Genomic DNA, 20,274 nt, shown 5'->3' with positions numbered 1-20,274 from the left:
TGAATAGTCTTGAAATACTGGATGAGTGACCCAACATCTGAGTTTTTCTGCTGTTTTTTTTCCTTTTATTTGTAAGCAAAATTTGGGGACAGGTGCAAAAAATGAGCTTTAACCTTTTTATTGCCACTCCCAGTTGATTTTTATTGTCAAAATAAACATAAAACAAAGAGAACTACATGTGTATTTAAAACAACCACATAACAGTGCTGTGCAGTAATGTCTGCTAGCTTAATGCTAACATGTAATGGGAACCATAACAGCACACTGGCAGATTTTCTTTGCTCCTCTGCTAAAAACGACAAATATTGCTGACATACTGAGAAGCTGTGCAGTATATCAATATTTCTGCTTTATGCTGCCCTCTGGTGGCCAAGGCAACAACACAAGAAGGAGCAAAAACATAATGATTAATTATTTGTATTAAATTTAAGTATGTGTCTTTAAAAAGTACAATATTATAGAGTGCTAATTTTCTTCATCAATATCCTATGTGCAGTGCTCACGATAAAATTAAATATGCTTTTTTATGACTAAAACCTCAGTCTTGTTTTTGATGAACACTTGGGGAAGTCTTTTTTTAGGTGGTAATTGTAGTAAAATGTTCGAGAGCCACTGTTTTATACAAATAAACTTCCCTTGGCTTTAAAGCCTCGATGTAATTTCCTGTCTGCAAAATCTATATTTGATCTATACTATCTATACTATGGAGGGGATAATGGTGGCCGTAAAAAAAAAAAAAGCCCTTCCTCAAAGAACCTCTGCCTGGTGAGCTATGCCGGACAAAGACGAACACCCTCAAAGAGACCTTTTGAACCAATGAGGGTGGGTTATCGCCCATGTTGGCTATTAGTCTTCGTCAGCACGATCACACCAAAACTACTGGCCAATGTAGGAGACGGGGAGTAAGGCACAAGATGAGGGAAATGGCATTTAACGCAGGGGGAGTGGCGGTGGGATCAATTTAACATGGCGCAGTGCTTCATTTCTCACACTGGCAGAGGGCAAGCTGAAAAATAGGCTGGCAGAGTTGCGTTATTGAATGAACACCTGTTTTATGAGTGTAAAAATGGATTTATAGGAAGTGGGTGGAAAGGGTTGTTTGATTTAAAATAGGTGTGCTATTTCAATCTTTTGCATTGTATGCACAGTGATCCGATTGTCAAATTGTTGATAAAATTGAACATGAAACTTTTAGATTGTGGTGGTTATCACAAATGGTGAGAAGCCCATTCTATTAATCATATGCCACATACACTGCGCATGGACGAACACGTGCGTGACTAAATATGCTGTGGATGTTTTTGACTGTGGCTTATTCATTGTATTTACTTCTATTGTGCAAGGTGGCTGTTGTCCCGAAAAGCTGGCGGAGAGGGGCAGCAAAGAGCCAAATGACTTACCTTTCTCTCAGGGGACTTGGTAGCAAAAATGGGCATGTGGCAGGCCAGAAGCGGACACCAAAACGGGGCCGTCGTCTTGCCCTCGTGCTCCCCGTAAAGCCAGCCGGGCGAATTTTCCTCGCCTGAAAAATGTCAAGAAATGCATAGAAATTAGACTTTTTTCTCACATACAGAAAAATCAAAGGAGACAAGGGCCAATTTGGGTCAATATCAATCAGAATGGCCATACACGTGCACACAAAACAGTACAATGGTAAGTCTCCTAAAAGATGTTTTTCCTTTGTTTTATAATTTACACCTTTTTTTTTTCATTGGCTCTATGTGATTTCGGCATGTCCCGCATGCACGCTACAGGCTCTTTTTTCTACGTTTCACATTGTCTGACTTTTCAGTCGGGGCCAATGAGATCTTGAAAATCAGGCATTGCGTAGCGATCAGTAAAGTCATCTTTCTATCTCTCTTCTCTCTTGCCGTCCAGACTTCTCTCAACCAGTCCAACGGATTCATCCACAAGTTTTGTTTCAAACAGACAGCTTTGGAGCTGCGCAGCACCCCCATCCGCCCTGTCGTGGCGCCGCAGCTCACGAGACAAGAGGAAGGCGGTGGCGGACAGCAGTGAGCACAAATTAGCCTTGACCTTCAGTCTTCCCAACCTGGTAATGATGATGAATAACAGTAAACAACATTAACGAGCCCTCACATACCGGCATGTGGCACATAGACACGCAATGTAGGACTGCACTTTTTCCATTATACAACTCTTAAACTTGTTTCTAAAGAAGAGAAGGCCACCTTGATGTTTTTCTACTGCGCCTCGTCTTTTTCAAGAGGAAAAGGGTCAAATAGATCTTACAAACTGCAGAGATGAAAAAAACCCCACAAAAGATATCTACCGGTATGTTCACTTGGCCTTAAAATTGTACATTGCGATGGATAACCTGAGTCCGCCATTCAACATTATGAAATTAAACCATCAATGCTATTTCTCATCAACGCATTTGTTTTACAAGGACAAATGCATGGAACGATTGCCCGCACACACATCAACGTGATGAGCATGGATTTGCCATAAATAGGCCTTAGTGTCAGCTTCCTGGTGATAATTACGGGACGCTTCTGCGACCTACCGTGTCTGCAGAGAGATAACCACCAATCAGCAAGTGTGCAATGCAATTATAATTGAATGAATACATTATTTAATGTTATTTGTATTAATATTTTAAAGATAGAAGAGTGGACACAAGGACACACGGTTAACCTTTAGACACAGACCCGAAAATCTGCATTTTCTCAATTAGGGACACCCACACTTTGGCCTTAATTGAACAAAATGCCCCCAATTAAGTTAATGTGGAATTTGCCCGCGAAAGCAGTCAAAGTCAATATTACACGCACGCACGCACGCACGCACGCACGCACGCACGCACGCACGCACACGCATCTTGTCTGTGAGCCGCTACAATGTCCCGAATAACACATTTCCAATAAAGGTTCGAATTCAGTGCAATGTAACGTCAATGTAAACTACAAGTGTGACTTTATTTCAAAGTTTAGCTCGTCCTATTACTGACATTGTATACTTAGGTGCGACTTGTATATATTAAAATCAGAGCTCGGACTGGCACCCAATTGTGTTTGTTGTATAAAAAAAAACTCAGAGGCGAGTCAGAATATTAACCAGGGCGAGCGTCTTCCTGGCAATCCGATGGCGAGCGTGCCTCCGGTTGGAGTCTTGCGCTGATAAAGATTAACTTACAGAGCACGGCTCTTCCAACAGTGCCCCCCTCCGCTTCAACCCACCCACACACCCTCCCTCATGACACAAAGGCCAAAGATATGGACTAATTAAATACGCCGGTGCAATTGATATTTCAGCATGGATCAATGTGAGTGCGGCATCTGTTAATTAAATCCTTGATAATGTTTACTCATCATAAACATTTCCCACGTTTGAGCATGGCGAGCTGGGGGGGGGTTGGGGTAGCGGCTAGTGGAGGGTGAGATAATCGCACCCGTTTGACAGACTAATTTCAGGGCTGTGCAAACATCCTTCAAGTGCACGCCCACTGAAAGCCTCTTTGTTCTGCTGCCTATAATGCTTGGAAGGATGAAAAAAAAAATGAAAAAAAAAAAAAGATTCAAAGAGCAGATATGCTTCAACAGCACAAAAGAGGATAGATAAGCGGTTACATGTGAGGTTAAGCTGATGTTGTTTGAACCTGTGCGGTCTCCATGGCAATCTGAATGCGAGGTGTTGATGAAAAGTAGAAGCCTCGAAAGCAGCGCGGCGCCATGGATTTGGTGGACGTGGGGTCGGTTCAGGTTATCACAGAATGGATTAAGAAAGCGTGTGTGTGTGTGTGTGTGTGCCCGAAAATCACAGCTCATTTATGGGAGAGGTTCTCAAACTTTTTTGAATCAGGGATCCTTTACGGCGGGGATATTTTTCCAAGGACCTCCACATAATCCTGATGCCAATTAAACAGAGTAAGTGCCGTGTGTACGAGGGATGGGAATTGATACGACTTTAGTGACTAATTCCATCATTGATATTGATACTTTAGCTATTGAAAGGTAATGCAATAATACAAATGATACATGATGGTGATTAATATAATAATTTAGGATTAAGTGTAGGTTAACTGGTCATGCCAGGAAAGTGAGCCAGGAGGACGGCGTCTTAAGAAAGGCGACTGTTGTTGTGTTGCCGTCTCATTTGTTCATTCTCATTTGCTACATTCGGTTAGCAACCGAGCTAACACAATACCCTACACATCAAAATAACTATATGAATGATAGAGGGTTACATTGTATGGTTGTGCCACGTGTGGAAATGTTTTAAAACAAACTACACTTGTGCGTGACACCATTACTCATTTGCATCTGATAAGGGGAATCGTCAGGCAAGCAAACAAAATTATAAATGAATTAAAAAAATGTTACTGAAAATTAATTCTCAAAAGGAACTGGTTTTAGATTGCCATCCTGAAATCTGCATCCCAGGATGCCACAGGTATTAAGAATTAAGAACATTTTTTATTTAAAAATAAATATTTTAAAAACATTTCCACTTTAATATAACCTGTAACATATACAACTAAATTGAGAAACAAACTCAAACCTTTTGAGGGGAAAATGAAAAAGAAAAGAAAACACACAATAACCTTGTATAAATATGCACACTTTCAAAATAACACTTGCTGCGATTTGGCTTTTATTACAACACTCAGTCTTTTTAGGTAGAATATCAGTGTGACACATCTTGATGTGGCAATATTTGCCCACCGTTCTTTGCAAAAATGTGCCAAATTTGTCAGACTGCAAGGGCATCTACTGTTTTTTTTGTCAGGATATGGAAAGCCGTATTTTTCCAAGATCAAGTCGTAATATTACGATATTAAAGTCAAAGTTCTCCAAGGGAAGGAAATAAACATTTCAAAAATACAATCGTACTCTCAATATATTAGACCTTTTATTCTGGTAACGACACCTTTATTCTCAAAAAAAAATGGGACTGTATTCTCTAAAAAAATATGTCTTTTGTAAAAATACTAATAATAACAATAATAATAAAAAACTCACTTTATTCTTGCAGGGATTTCAGATTTATGTGATCATAGGTCTCAATCATATCAGATCTTTTGATTGGCCCAAAGGTTTGATATGGAGAATTATTTATCTAGAGGTGTGCTTGGTTAAGCAAGAGAGGGGCATATTAAGCCAAGCAGCCGCAGGCGAGCACCCCCCGCCTGTCCTCTCTGTTCCCTGCAGTGGGGTTGATTGCATGTCTCAATCATACCAACAGCCCCCGTCTCTAGTTTCCCCTCCCATAATGCATCAGCCTCGCCGCCGCCTGAGACCAAGACCCCAACTTGGTGGGGAAGCGATTAATTCCGCAAGTGGCAAAGCCCATTAATTAGGCAATGCCTTAGGCTAGTACATAAAGACCCCTGGCAAACAGCGGTGGGGCAGTGCGTCAATGCCATCAAGTCAATTTATACCGCAATGAAAATAAAACCTCTGTGGCTTTATTTTTATACTTTCACAAAAGGACTAAATACAACTGAATTGCACATGACAAATGCACACTATTGTTTTGAAAAAAAAAAAAAAGTGTAAGTAACTATAACATTATCTATAATTTGAACATTCAATTCGGTGATTCTTTTGCATCCCACTAGAGGGAGCAAGTGTACCAGACTTTGGGAATCATTTTACATTACTAGAATATGAGCAGAAAATGTACTACAATTCACCCAAAATGAGCCTGAAGCAGGTATCCTAGAAAGATCGGCAATGCAAAATTCTGAAGAATTCTTAAGGTTTATTTTTTTCCAAGCCATCTAATGTGGGTGGAGCAAAGTTTCAAAGTTTGCTATTCATGTGGAAGATTCAACTAAAATAACCAAGACAACAAGTCGTAACATTTTGTAATTAAACAGTCACAAGGTTAGGATTGGGTGTAACGTCGTCAAATGGCAAATTAGCCCGAAGCCTGCCGCAGGGGGTGCAGCAATCTGCTGTTAATCGCCTGCAGCGCCGATATAACCTTTGACCACAGTTTCCTTATAGGCAACTTTCTGCCAATCAAATGTGTCATTGATGAAAATCAACCACAAGGTTTTGACGATCAATTGCGGCGCTCGCAAAAAAAAAAAAAAAACTACAATAAACAAATATATCACAGAGATTGGCAGGGCTGAACAGCCGACGGTGGCGAGGAAACCCCTGTGACGGCGCACCATCCGTGAAATTGAATCAACAACTCCCTGGTTGTAATTACACTTGCTTAAATGGGAAGACAACGTGTGGGCGTAATACAATTAATGCAATGTTGCCAAGCTGACCATGATGGTGGTGATCGACTTCCAAATGGGCCTGCAGTGGGAACCGCGAGGGCATCTTCTCATGTCATCAAAACTTAAAACCATTAGGGTTATTTCTGCTACTAACAAAGGCAAAAAAAATGACTTTTTTGACTGACTGAGGTCAACTTCACTTTGTGATTTCAAATGAATAGCAATCTATGCTTTGTAATATGCTTGTGACCTTTTACTTTATGTTGGGACTTAATCTTGTTTTTTTTATCTTTTCATTGACTCTTGCTTTTCATCAGTATTTTTTTTTTTTTTTCTCGTACGTATTCACCTGTGGATGAATGGTGGTGTCGAAATGAACTTGCCTTGCCTTACTGAGTGACATTGAAGTTTAAAAGCTGATGATGGAACAATATAAAAACTTATTTTACTGTCATTTTATGAAAGGCATCTGCTCTTATATTTTTTATTTCATGACCACAAGGGCGGCACGCTTGACTAGTGGCTAGCACGTCCGCCTCACACAGTTCTGAGGTTGGCGGCGTACCGGGGTTTTCTTTGGGTTGGATAAGCGGTTCAGAAGAGTGATGATAATTAACATCATTAAATTACAACTTTATTCTTGTAACATTCCATTTTATCTTAAAATACGTCTATGTTAAGAAAAGTATCGGTATTTTGCTTTGACGTTTTTTTTTTTAAAATGATCACATTTCATCTCAACACTTTTTTTTCTCTACTGAAATGTGATTTTTATTTTAAATCCTAATATTTCAACATTTTCCCTCTCATTTAAGGGGAAGAAAAAGTGGTCATGTTTAATTTATATCATAAAATAACTTCTATATCTTGGAAATAATACATTATTCCCATGAGAGTCAAAACTTATTTTCTCTAAGAAATATGAATTTCTTATTGAAACATAAACTTTAATTCCCTTGATCCCTTAAGTAGTCCCCAGAAAGTTTGACAACGTCTGATTTAAACCCTCCACAAGAGTTAGCGTAGCTCATCCATGGATAACTGAAATTATTTTTGCCGTTACTGTGCCGTCATTTTGGTATTAATTTGACATTATTCTGGCTTTATTTTGGCTCCGACTATCACCTGCGCGCACAAGCGGCACCAACGCCAGCGCCCCCCTCGAGCCGCCTGCTGCGCGCCAGATAAAAAGGTACGAGCCGCGGGGAGCGCGAGCTGCCTGAGCGCACCACCGGAGAGCCTGCAAGATGTGCTGCAGTGAGTCAAGAACCTGTGGCTGCCATCTAAGGTTGGCATTGTGCGCTGAAGGCATGGCGGCTCGGCGCCCACGGATCGCTTTGCGAGCAAACGCATCCGGGCTGTGCGCTCCACATGCACACCAGCGGATGAAGAATGCAACCTTTCTGGCCCTTTCTTGACCCTCGCCAACCCGGATCTAATTGTTCAAAACGCAAACAAATACCTTCGCCTCAGTGCTGCCGTGACCTCGGAGATGTGCGAAGAGGCAACAAAGCGATGCAAGCCATGCAGTAAGAGAGGCAAAGCATGTGGTGTAAAAGAAATAAATAAATAAGATTGGCTCGAGGCGACACAGGCAGAAACAAACAATGAAGGAATGGCAGAGGAGTGATGGTGGGGCTCTTGTATAACATAGTAAATGGTTTGTGTTTGACCCCCAAGTAAGGACCTCTGGAGAACTTCTATATACTCCTTATATGTAAGTTCGATGTAATTTTACTTGATCTCTCAAGATCTCTTCAGATTTTTTTTAAATAAAGTGACTGCGCATTGACTTCCATGCAGAGTGGTAGGCAGGTATTCTAACAAAGAGAATGGCTTTATTCAAGGGAGAGGCCATTTATTTTTGCTGATTTTTATGCAAGTTATTTTTGCCAATTGTGAAAATTTGTGAATATTTTCAATATTTAAGAAAAAATCCACACATGCTATGAAGGAGGCAGAGATGAATATAAAGCAAACAATATACATTATAATACTGTGCAGTAAACCATATTCACTTGTTTTTGTTTTGTTATGTTTTTTTTTTGCTTGGGCGTGTACAATAAAAATAGTACTTTGGCACCATTTTGTGATATCTTGGTGCCAATGAACAATGCTGGAGTGAGTGGAGGATTCTCAGTTGGACAACACAACATTTGCTGCTATATTGTGGCATCTATAGGCATTTCTAAACATGTGGGGAGGAGGGACGGGCGGGCGCCCCTTATATTATTTATCATTAGTATTTATCATTTATATTTACATGCGAGTGTGTGTGCATCTTCTTACGTTGTGCAATCTTGGCCAAGTGCAACCGGTTGACCCAGGAGATCTTGCTGAGCGGGTTTGGCGTGTTGAAGACCACCATGAAGCTGACGGGACGACCGGACCTTCAGGAGAACAATGACAACAACACAGAAAGTTCCTCTTTTAAAGCCAAAACAGAAGTGTGCACATGTTTCATTGCCAAAAGATGTGAAGGAGCAAAATAACAATCCTGACATAGTTGGCAGAGTATCAAGAATTCATTGTAAGTGATGATAAATTCCTGTCGTGGGTAAGTTGCAATCAGTGGTGATGGGAAAATGAAGCTTCATGAAGCACTGATGTTTCTTTTTACTCCTCTGGATGGTGCTCTTGGTTAAAAAAATAAAGGCTAGTGCAATGGAAATATATTGCATTTCCACTGCAAGAGTGCCAACTCGAGGAGTCAAAAATTACAACAACTGCTTCATGAAGCTTCATTTGTGCATAACTCGCAATCAGCCTGTCGGTTTACTCATGTCTGAAGTCAAATGTTGTCTTTTGTGTACAGAATATTCAGATTTAGACTGTGTGTTTCTTGTCGTATTTCAAGTCTGTCTAACAATCTCCAATCTGTCTGTTTAGTCACACTGGAACAGGATACGTATATATAAGATTCATATAGGATATATATTCACATTTGGAAGAGACCTGATTCCCACGTGTCGTTTTCCTTTTTACGTTGCCATGAGGCATATCACAAACAAGCCAAAAAATGGAATTGGAATGTTGTGACAGTAAATCCAGCCTAAACACACCAGCAAATGTCACTTAAGATGCCGGGGAAGACGCTTTTATAACGCCTCGTGGAGGCTTTGGCTTGTTTATTGGGGGCCTCGTTGGCTCTGGCTTATTTAAAACAAGTTGGCGTGGGTTCTGACTGTCAAATGATTAGAGCGAGACCTCAGTGGGTCTTTAAATACCTCCAGCGGTGGCTTTAAGATCACACATTAAGTGCGCAGTCTAAAGAAAAAGGCTTCAGGACATGTCCAAGTAATGGGGGCGGGTGGGGGTCATGTGATTTAGTGGGCAACATATGACAACCTGGATTAGAGATCAGGAGGAGAGTTAAGACTTTCTACCCCCTACATTCCTTTTTCCTTTAATCTTGCGGCATCGATAGGCAATTATAAACCATTTTCAATTACTGGCCGATTTTTGCTTTTCACAGCAGAGATCGGTTCCTACCTTACTTTCCGTGCTTACACCTTTATCTGGAAATACCGGTAATTTGAATTCGGTACTGTTCTAAATGTAAGTGCTGTGATGGGAAGTGCTTTGTAAAGTTTGCTGTTTTGTTGGCAGAGATCCAATATATGGGGAAAAACAATTCTACTTGAGTACGAAGTGTAAGTAACTTGCCACCTCTGCTGCTTTCAACACGGAGATTTTCGCAATGTCATTTATTTGGGGTCTGCTGAGGAGCTTAGTGTTGTGACTGTGAACGCAGCTTAGGCGATTGAAGGTTGTGGTGTCGTGATGAGCAAGAGGTGTTATTTCTCTACGTCTCACTAAGAAAAGGACAGGTATTCATTGGTAATTGAGAGATAACAGGGGTCCTCGACCACAGTTGGGAGTCTTATTGATTTCTAAATGGACACAAAATGCTGGCACTAGGTGAGGTCAAAAGAGCATGTGCCCAAGCTATTGACAATTATTTCTCCATTGAAATACTGCACTGTGACAAAACAAGAGCACTACGTAACTGTAAAACCATTTGTGATCTACGGCGGCAATTGGCTGGCAAAATTCACCAAATTTGTAATCTGACATAATCATACACTCTCACGGATTATGTTCCACTTTTTTGTCCAAGCGAGAAACTCATTCTTTACAGAAAGAAACACATGGCTAGAAATAATGAATAGTCCCAAAAAAAGTCACGTGCTTACGGAAATGTATCGAAACTCAAATCGCATCACTTTCAGACACAAGCCCCTGACACCTTTGTACCTCCAATCCAGACACAGCCGTAGTGCTACTAATTTAATATAATTACATTCATTCCCACGGATGGATCTTTGTGTCTTTTAAGAATACAGACATTCAATCCCAGGTACGTATTTTCATGTCTTTTAAGTTTTTTAACATGGGAGGGTAAAGGAGGGTTGAAAATGGCTGGCATTGAATAAGTTGATTTTGAAAAATACTCAAGTCAACGCTGTTCCTTTTCAGTGTTCAGATTGATTTTGGAGCATTTTCTGTATCTGGTAGGAGAAATTGTTTGTCTCGCTACTAATGAGTGGGGGCTTTATAGCTCGTCCACCCTAGTTTAACGGGCCCGGTGAAGCCTACAGATGGCGCCGGTACCCGCCCGCCACAGATCAGAAGATTTCACAGGACAACACCAGGGAGTGTGTCAGCACGACATCCAAGCTGCGTTGGATGACAGACGCTCATAAGAAAGAATCACTCATTAATCTTTAGCCCGTCACTTGGGCATTAATGCCGTAACCGGGACAAACTGGTAATGGAAAGTGCACAGACACATGATACATTAATAATGCGCTCTGTGTGATTTTTAGACAGCTGGATTGACAAGTAGCCAAAAAGCCAGCTGGCAAGCTTACATATGTGCTTCAACGTGGGCCAAAAAAGAAAAAAGGCTCTTGATGTTTCTGCTGTTTTTTTCTGCATATCAAATTTGAAGGCAGCCACCTCCACCTAATTTCAGGCTACCTCTGGCTCTAAAAGCTCTAACATCATGAAAACCCTAATTGTCTGACAAGCTGTGCACTGATGTGGTTCTTTTTAACTGGCAATTGTAGAATTATTGTATCAGAAACGGTTTGAAATCACTCCTAAAACTATTAACGGAGTTTCTTTCCGACTAACATCGTGTCCACCAATTTGTGACTTTTCAGACAGATAGATATTCTTTGAAAACTAAGAACATTTGATTATGTCGAAGAAAAAAAAAACTCTCCCAAGAAGGTTACACATACACTTTTCAGCTTTTCAGAGATGTCTCATAAAATAAGCATGTCGTTTTCAAGGCAAGGTCATCAGGTGTTTTTAGAAAAAGTAAAAAATGCTAAAGAGCAATTCACTGCAAAAACTAAACTAACCAAAATTAAATATCTCAAATCAAGCCAAAAATATGCTTGTGCTTTGTTTGCCAGGCTTTTTTTAACAAGAAGTTTGAGTGAAAGAACATTTTAATTGCTTCAAACATTTTGGTACTTAAAAACCTTTGATTAGAAAAGAAAAAAAAAAACTCCTCCCCCTCCCCCGAACAAAACAAAGGCACAACAGTCACCTCGTCCTCTTGTGTGAGCAAGCTGGACATCACAAGGAATACTTTGATGGCAAGAAGAAAGTCAAAAGGAGATTTTTTTTTCCCACTTTTTTTTTAGTAGAGAGGATGATGGGGGGGGAAAAAAGTACATTTTTCATTTCATGGAACTTTAACTTTAATACACAGAATTTTCTGTCAGCAGAGCAACTGCGTGCTTGTCACTCCAAAGTGCTCGAGTGCAGCCGACTCGTCGTCATTCAAGACAGGTTGTGACAATCACAGAGCCCGGACACAGTAAATTGGCCCACGGTGAAGGCACACACTCTCACTCTGGATGTGTGTGTGTGTGTGTGTGCTACATTTCATCATGAGCTACAAGCCCAACTTGACCTTCTGTCTGCACATGTCCGAGTCAAGTACTGGTTCTCTGGCTTGAAACGACCACAACAAAACCGAGCTAAACCCGTAGCGACAAGGCTAGCCAGTGAGCTGATGTTTGTCAGCCGATGCTGAGCTAAATACATTTGATTGCAGTCCACTGGTTGGCTGCTTTAAAGAGAATCCAGCTAGAAGAAATTGTGACATAATCAGATGAAAGCTGAATGGTGATGCTGTAACTCTTCCTTTGAGTCACCTTCGAGTGGGTTTATCAGACCAACCATCTGGTGTTAGTAGTTTTAACATTTATTTTTTGTTTTTGTTTGTGTTTTATATCCGCAGAAGGTCCAAATGTGTTAGTTTGGAGCGTTTGTTTGGGTTCTCTTGGCAAAAGGTTACGACTGCAAAGGCACGGCGGGGTGCTCGCCAGTGTCAAAGTAGCTCCAAGGATGAGTCTAACGTATTGGTACGAATACAACCACTGGAACAGCAAACATCATTTCGGCCAACTTCCGGCAGCTGCATTTGCATTTCTGGAATTTGAGTCTCAGTGAGTTTTGCTGGTGAGAATTCCCAAACACACACGAATAAGATATTGTGCTCTATGAGAAAAGAGGCGAATTTTGACTGGCTGCAGGTGTGTGCCTAAAGTTAACCAATGATGGCATTTAAAAAATGGAATAAATACAACAGACTCAACAGATGTTGTGGCTCTCATACGCGCCAGTGACGGATGCATATATTTCCATGGTAAAGCCATCATTTAAAACGTAATGTTGTCGAAATATGTAATGTAATATGAAAATGTAAATCTATTTTACTGGAGGCTCAAACAACAACAGCATGCTCGAACACAGGCGCTTTGTCTGCGGTGGTGAACATGACAAGAGTGTGTTGTTTATTTCATCCAGGGACTGCACATAACCATTATTCTCGTCACAGAGTTCTCATTCATCAATGACGATCTCGACTGAAGACGTTTTTGAAGACACTTTTTGTGTGACTTTGATGTTCCTACCATTTTAATCAAAGACAGAGTAATACATTCGTAATTTTCAAACGTTAAATTATCGATTGAAAATGATTTGAGGGTAGTGTTGTCAAGAGAATAGCAATATATAGTACAATACCAACTTGAACGATGCAGTGTTTGGTAGCTCAAGCAAGATGGAGATTTTCAGATTTCCGGAAAAGTAGCATAATGGAGATTTGAGGATTTTGCCCAACAGCAACGATATAATATTACCAAAATTAGCTAAAAGGATGAGGGAAAGTAATCCCAAAACAAGTTTGATGCAGATCCAATCCAGATTTTTTATTTGCCAGGAGTTTAACCAGGACTCCATTCAATTTCGTAGAGTACATTTTACACGAAAAAAAACTATATTTGGTCCAAAAAGAGTAACATTTACACTTGTTGAGTGTATTTTACTTGTCAGCCAAACGGTGTTTAGAGCGGATTTACCGGTCCCACATCCCACGCAGGTGCCGCACTCCTGACACAGCCAAATCAAGAAAAAATAAAACAGTGTTGTATACCTTTCAGTCGCAAAGACGCAATGACATGTGCCCCATATTGTTCTCATTTCACCGATCACCATGCTGTGCGTGTATGTGTGTCTGTTGTTTTTAATTGATATATTTTCTTTATTTAGTGGCGTGTCTGCTTGTGCCGCGCCTGCGTGTGACATGACGCCGATTGGCTGTCACCGACGAGGGTCAGACCGGGACCACGTGAGTTGCCCGGAAATACAGACAGGAATTTATTGACGGATAGACAATGCCCACCTGAGGACACTTCATCAGTGAAAGTGTATTTCTTCAGAGGACCACCCATCTGGATGGAACAAGTTTCATCAGACAAAGTGAGCTGCCCGGCCACCGAATTATAGTGCTGTGCTGAGAAGCCTTCCAATTCAGCGGCGCGGTCCGCAGTGACTTTGCACATCTTCCAAACATCTTCCGAGAGTGCTCGTTCGTTCAGAGGCCTGACATCTTATACTGGTGTTTAATGGGTTTGGAGCGCGAGTGACCGCAAAGGCCACGGCACACGCGCTCATAATTTTCTCACTCAGCCTCCTGACCTCTGAATGTGGATGCCTTTTTTTTAAACTTCAGGTGTCTGTCATCTATCTTTAACACTGCAGCATAGCATCAAAGGACAATGTCAACCCATGTTTATCCAACATGTTGATTCCTACATTTGTTGCTAAAAAAAAAAAAGATCTCATCTACTCATCTATTTATTTATTTGGCACCACTATCGACATATAAACCTTTCCAAATAAAATTTTACAGAAATTCCAAAACAGAATCTGTAAGTCCACTAAATTTAGTTTGTGTGGCTACAAGTCAATGCTAGCTAGCTAGAAATAGTAATATATTTGCTTTGTTTAATGAAGTTCAACAAAATATAAACCTCAGATCTCACATAATGCTTTAATTTTCCCATAATTGAAGCTTGATGTTACACTTAGGTCGATATGTTTAGCATCTTTGAGGCAAATAGCTATTGTATAAGTGAGAGTTTTTTGTTTAGTTAAAGTGAAGTAATACTTGGTTCTAATTTCTGTACCTTATACTAATGTGGACAATAAATGTAGTTTGACAATAAACATGGTTGATATGTTAGGTACAGTATCTTTTAGGTGACTAGCGAACTAATAGCACACTTTTTTTTAAGTCACACTGAAAACTTTTTTGATCCTCACCTTAAACAAACTCAAATATTCTTTTTATATTAATCTGGTTATATTGTATATAGATTTTTACATGTATTTTAGTATATACCCTTAAATGAATATTTTTAGCAAAAATTATTTTTTCTTTACATTACGTCAACATTAGCTTGCAATAGTTAGTGGTTAGTTTTGAAGAAAAAAAATGATATACTGTGAACAGTAAAAAATTATATGAAAAAATATGTTTATATTGTCATGTATGCCAATTTGGGGATTTTTTTTTTTCTCTGACACGCTGTCTCTAAAGCAAAGCACCAGTAGATGATGCAGCAGACAAGCATAAGTGTCATTCACACCATTTGCTGTCTAAATATAGCCCAAGCCATTTGTGAAAGACGGAGAAGGAGGCGGAGGGAGGCGCGAGACGGAAACAGAACTGCTCTCTCGGTTGGATTCCTTTTCGCGACACCTCAAGCCCACACGGCCTCTAACATGATAACACAGCCTCGGATTGGATGATTGACAGCCGCAGTGCAAGTGCACCACACCGGTAGAATAAAAGACGAGATGAAGGCATTGTGAGGTAAAGGGGAGAGAGAGCAGGAGGAGAAGATGGAGGAGGTGGAGGGATCCGGCTGATTTATGGCGGCAGGCGAGCGGGCTAGGCGCACGCGTGACACTGATGCACAAGGACATGGCCACATGAGGGCGGACGCCGTGGAGAGTGGCAGGCCGACATTCACCTGCACAATGAGAGTGTGCTCATCAAGAAGACGACATCATCGGAGTGGAAACATGCTGCATAAGAGTGTCAATGCGGATTAAAGGGGACGTCTTATGGAAAAGCGACTTTTTAATTGCTTGGATACGGGGACCGAGAGCAGGCCACAATTAGCCAACCGCCCGCAAATAAATAATAAATAAAAAGTGACGCTCCTCAAATTTCTTTTTTATAATTGCCTATTAGTTTAAATTAAATCATTTCCAACTCATCTTACAACATTAGACCTAAATTTACAGATGATTTTACTTCACAAAAATGCACCACAAGTATGTGTGTGCATGTACTGTATACTCCTATCACATTTAAGCGTGCTTCAATTACTGGTGAAAGGAGATGTGATTTGAGGGGGCTGTCCTGTCCCATGTAAACGAGCCGCTGACCTCTCCCCTCTACCATGGAGGCAAGGCTGATTTGGTACCGTGATGACTGGGAAAGCTACGTCAAACCCAACGTTTTTTTTAAAAAAGCGAGCGTGAACTGTGAGCCATCATAGACAAGAAAAGCATGATTGTAATTTCTGTCGTCAAGTCAGCGACTTTTTGCGGTGTTACTGGAATCTTGTGTGCACTGCGCGACCGCGTCCAGGGAAGGAGATCATGCGACGTCCAGACCACAAATAAGACACTAGATCAGACTGAATTTTCACTCGTGGAGGCAGCGCTTCAATACCACCGAACATACACTTATAATATAATAATATCAAATATAATACCACACACAATGCCCTTTACAGTTAAAATGTTCATGATTGTTAGAGTTTATGATAGATTCTTCCAAATATAATTGATCTCAATGGGAAATGTTTTCAGTGAGTCACCATTAAAAAGCGGGAACTTTGCCACAGTGATCCCGTATGTAAGATAACGAGTATGTCTTCGGTCTGTGTCGACCTTTCACGCCATTCATCAAATCTTCATATCGGCCTGTCAAAATGCTGCACCTGTTTCTTTTTATGTTTGTGGTTGCAGGGCGGAGGCGGTTGGAAGAATAACACCAGCGTGCCAAAGCTTCTAAGTTGGAGGCGGCTTGAAGTTGCGGCAGTGTTTGGACTGAATGCCGCCTGCAGCCATTGACCTGCTGGCACCAGTGCTGAATTATTTTCTGCCTCCTCTACTCACATTATGAAAAGTTAATGCAAGAGCTCACATTGGATGTCTTTGCAGGGGCTATCAGTCACACCCCCATCTCCATTTTGTCTCTGGGTTGGGGTCGCCGCATAATGCATGCGGACGAGCACCCGCTTTATGGCCGCTTTCTTTAATAATGCAACGCCGGCAAAAAACAGAGAGCGACTTGATCTTTGACCAAATCTCCCTCAAGTAGTCCTTCCCAAAACTTGCGGTTGGGTCGATTTTTATTGGGTCGCCAATTGGCAGAGCAAAATGCTGTCAGCTATTTTATTGGCTGTCAAGTTAGCACGCACTTTAACTTGATACACTATGGTTTTATTAGCAGGCAAATATAAATATATAGTGAAACCCAGACTTTTCACAGATTATTATTTTTTTCTCTGTAGAACCAAATCTAATTTGCTGAAAAACAAATGGGCGATTTTCATTCATGACTATCCACATATTTTTGTGCTCTTTCTTATTCGTGTCAAGGAAGCACAGTGGTGCTTTGCAATGCAAGTGATCTGACTTATCAGTTATTCAAGATTAGACGGATACTTTTCTTTAACTTCCATGCAAAAAATGTTGATATGAGCACTGTATTTTGGCAGCAAACTCAACTCAAACCGACAGACAGTGAACAATTATTCAAAAACAATGGATATTTGAACACAAACTGTAGGGTAAACCACGCAGACAGGTAATATAACAATACTCACAGGTATATCGCCTTTATCATCTGTGAAGAAAGATTAACATAACTGTGGCTCACTGAGGAGCTGTGATGTCTCCGTGTATATCTGTATTTCTGTATTATTCTACCCTCAGCTTGCCAAGGCACATACCAGTACTAGTTTTGTCTTTACGAAAAAATTGCACAATTTTGTGGTGATGGTTTTTGGGATGCTGGAACAGATTAATGGCACTTCCATTCATTTCAATGAGGTACAATGATTTGAGAATTGAGTGTTTTCAGTTACTAGCACGGTTGCGGATCCAATTAAACTCGTTACTATCACGCCACAATCGCATGTTAAGAGTGTTGCATCTCAACTGGTCCAAGCTCTATGTATGTTGGAGAAGAGCTAAGTTTAGCCCAAGACCATGACCATCTTTGGTACAAATACAAAAAAATAAAATAAAAATAAAACTAATCAATCCCACATATGCAACTGATCCAAAATTTTGAATGAATCAAAGAATTTTTTAAAACATTACTGTTGTAATTTGACATAGAGTGAAGCAGAATTTTGTTTTTATGACAAACTTTGTGAACAACTAAGATTTGTTCAAAACTGAACTTTATAATCAATGTGCTGTTTCATTTTAGTGTTGTTTTATCTTTTCATTTGTCCTTCCTGAGCTTTACTAAATCAGGCCCCAAAGAGTTGTGCATTACTAGTAAAGTCTACAGTACCTGTGGCTGCCACGGTGACGGACACTGGTTCTATCTAACTCCTTGGACTGAACTATCAGATGACGGGAGTCCATTTATTCATCCACATCTCTTGACTCCACACGGGAGTCACGGCGACAAGTCATGGTAGTGCGCGGTCACCGAGATAAGATCACAAGGAGCCTCTCCGAGGTGGCGAGGGTGAGGTTATTTGGGCGAGTCTCTCTGCCTGGATGAACTCCCAATGAGGCGCCATTAGCAAAAGGAAGATAAAGCGACGGCGGCGTTGGGTGAAATTTGAAGTGCGTATCAGTGGCTCCCGCAGCGGCGTGAGACGAGGGCATATTAATGAACCACTGCCACACAGAAGCCGCGCGTTGCCTTTGAGGAGGCCAGTCGGGATTCTCCCCACGTACTCGCTCTGTTTGCGGTGTGCAGTCTGTGATGTGCCTGCCTGACTACAGAGCGTCGCTCGCGGCCAGACAGGAAGGGAGCCACTCGGTACCCGGAGGTCCCTACGGTGGTCCCACACTCTGGCCCCATTGTGCATGTCACTCGCCGAGTTGTTTGAGACACATGATGCAAAGTAGACCTTTGTACATTGTACGAGGGTGGGAAATTTGCAGTAATTGTCAATGGGAAGTTAAGCTGGGGAATTTTGGAAACACAGTATAAGAGCAACTCCTGCCACAAACAGCTAAGACCCAAAAAGAATTCAAGCATAAATAAACATCCACGCAAACTCGACAGCTCTTCTTGCCCACATGCGAGAGGGCATTAGAGTAATCTTCATTATTTTTTCCATTTCACACTTTGTTCAAGTGTTGGTGCATCTGAAGCTCAGGTTGGTGAATTCATTCATTAACGCGCCACAATATTTGCATGAAATTTGGTTGTCAGGATTATGCTAAAGATATTTTCCTCAAATATTGTACATGTCATTTTAAACCAAACATCAGTTTAGTAAATTCCTGGTTTATTCCAGTTAATTCCCATAAATTACCGTTATTCCCATGTGAATTTTGCCACTTACTAAATTCACAGAATTTAGCAACCCTAGTTGCTTCTCAAACTAGCAACGAGGCCAGCAAAATAAAATGAAAGTGGGTTTGTTTGTGTGCCTCTGTGAGCCTGCCTGCTGCTCTACGCTTTCTTTGCAATCTGCCATCACTGCACCCTGGGTGGCGTCAGAATGGGTTGGCGTGCCCGCTGTGCAACCTGTCACCCCCTCACACTTTCATCGGCAGGGCGCAAGCCCGGCCCAGCCCAATATGTGGTAAACACATATACAGAGTTGCTTCTATCACCTGGCAGGGGATTTGTTGGCTTTTATCTCTCCAGACCAACTTTGCGGTCATCTTTGAGGTATGCCATCACTTCATTCAACAATACTGCATTATTCTATTTCTCCAGACCCTGTGGATTATTTGTAGTGGTTTATTTGTACTGTGCAAAGTGGTGGTTAACATTAATAATTGTTGAAAGGAGTAATCGCATTAATGACGACATTTTACTGGCTGTGTGTGACTGAGCGTGATGTGGACCTTTTTGGCCGTCGATTGTTCCTAGTAGTAGGGGTGGGCGATATGGGCAAAAAAAAAAAATCGCGATATTTTTAAAAAAAAAACTCAATGATAATTTGACGATATTCTACAAAAAATATTTTAAATCTGCACTTACTTCACAGACCAATTGTGGATAAACAGCGTTTGTGAGCAACATCTCTTTTAAATTGCTAAATACCGCTTCTGCAAAACATAATGATATTCTACGACGATATTTAACTATAAAGAACAAAAAATTATGTATGGACTTACATTGGTTTTTGGGAATATTTATGTCATTTAAATTTCTCTGCTGTTATTCCATAATGATATGACATATGTAATGACATTTTGAGCTGCAGTAAGTAAGTACTGCCAACTACGAGAGGAATCAGAATGAGAAAAAGGTGTTAATTACAGAAATCAGAATGAGAATAAATGTATTTGATATGTGACGTGTGACGAAGTGTCACCCAGCGAGACAAAAAAAAACGTCGTCATGACAACACTCATTCTCATACATTGGCCACCGTATTCAGAAGAAAGTTAAATAACAAAACTGCAATTTACTGAAAAGTGCATTTTCCCACTCATTCATCACTGTGATATGTAGACTTGTGACTTTATTCATGTTTGGA

General features: G+C 40.8%; 1 protein-coding gene across 3 annotated transcripts in view; it reads right to left on the bottom strand.

Annotated features, from left to right (window-relative positions):
* arhgef10la (Rho guanine nucleotide exchange factor (GEF) 10-like a) overlaps window positions 1–20,274 on the bottom strand; it is a 109,030-nt gene that overhangs the window by 38,252 nt on the left and 50,504 nt on the right. For all 3 annotated transcript variants that reach the window (XM_086040691.1, XM_086040692.1, XM_086040693.1), the window contains 2 exons: window positions 8,489–8,589; window positions 1,401–1,522 (listed from right to left, as the gene is read on the bottom strand). In XM_086040691.1, coding sequence (XP_085896817.1) covers window positions 1,401–1,522; window positions 8,489–8,589 — 223 coding nt within the window. The remainder of the gene's footprint in view (window positions 1–1,400; window positions 1,523–8,488; window positions 8,590–20,274) is intronic.

This window comes from Filicampus tigris, chromosome 9 (genome assembly GCF_054856515.1).
Source record: "Filicampus tigris isolate MCC_2025a chromosome 9, RoL_Ftig_1.0, whole genome shotgun sequence".
Taxonomy (NCBI): Eukaryota; Metazoa; Chordata; class Actinopteri; order Syngnathiformes; family Syngnathidae; genus Filicampus; species Filicampus tigris.
This window is presented reverse-complemented; position numbering and strand designations above follow the sequence as displayed.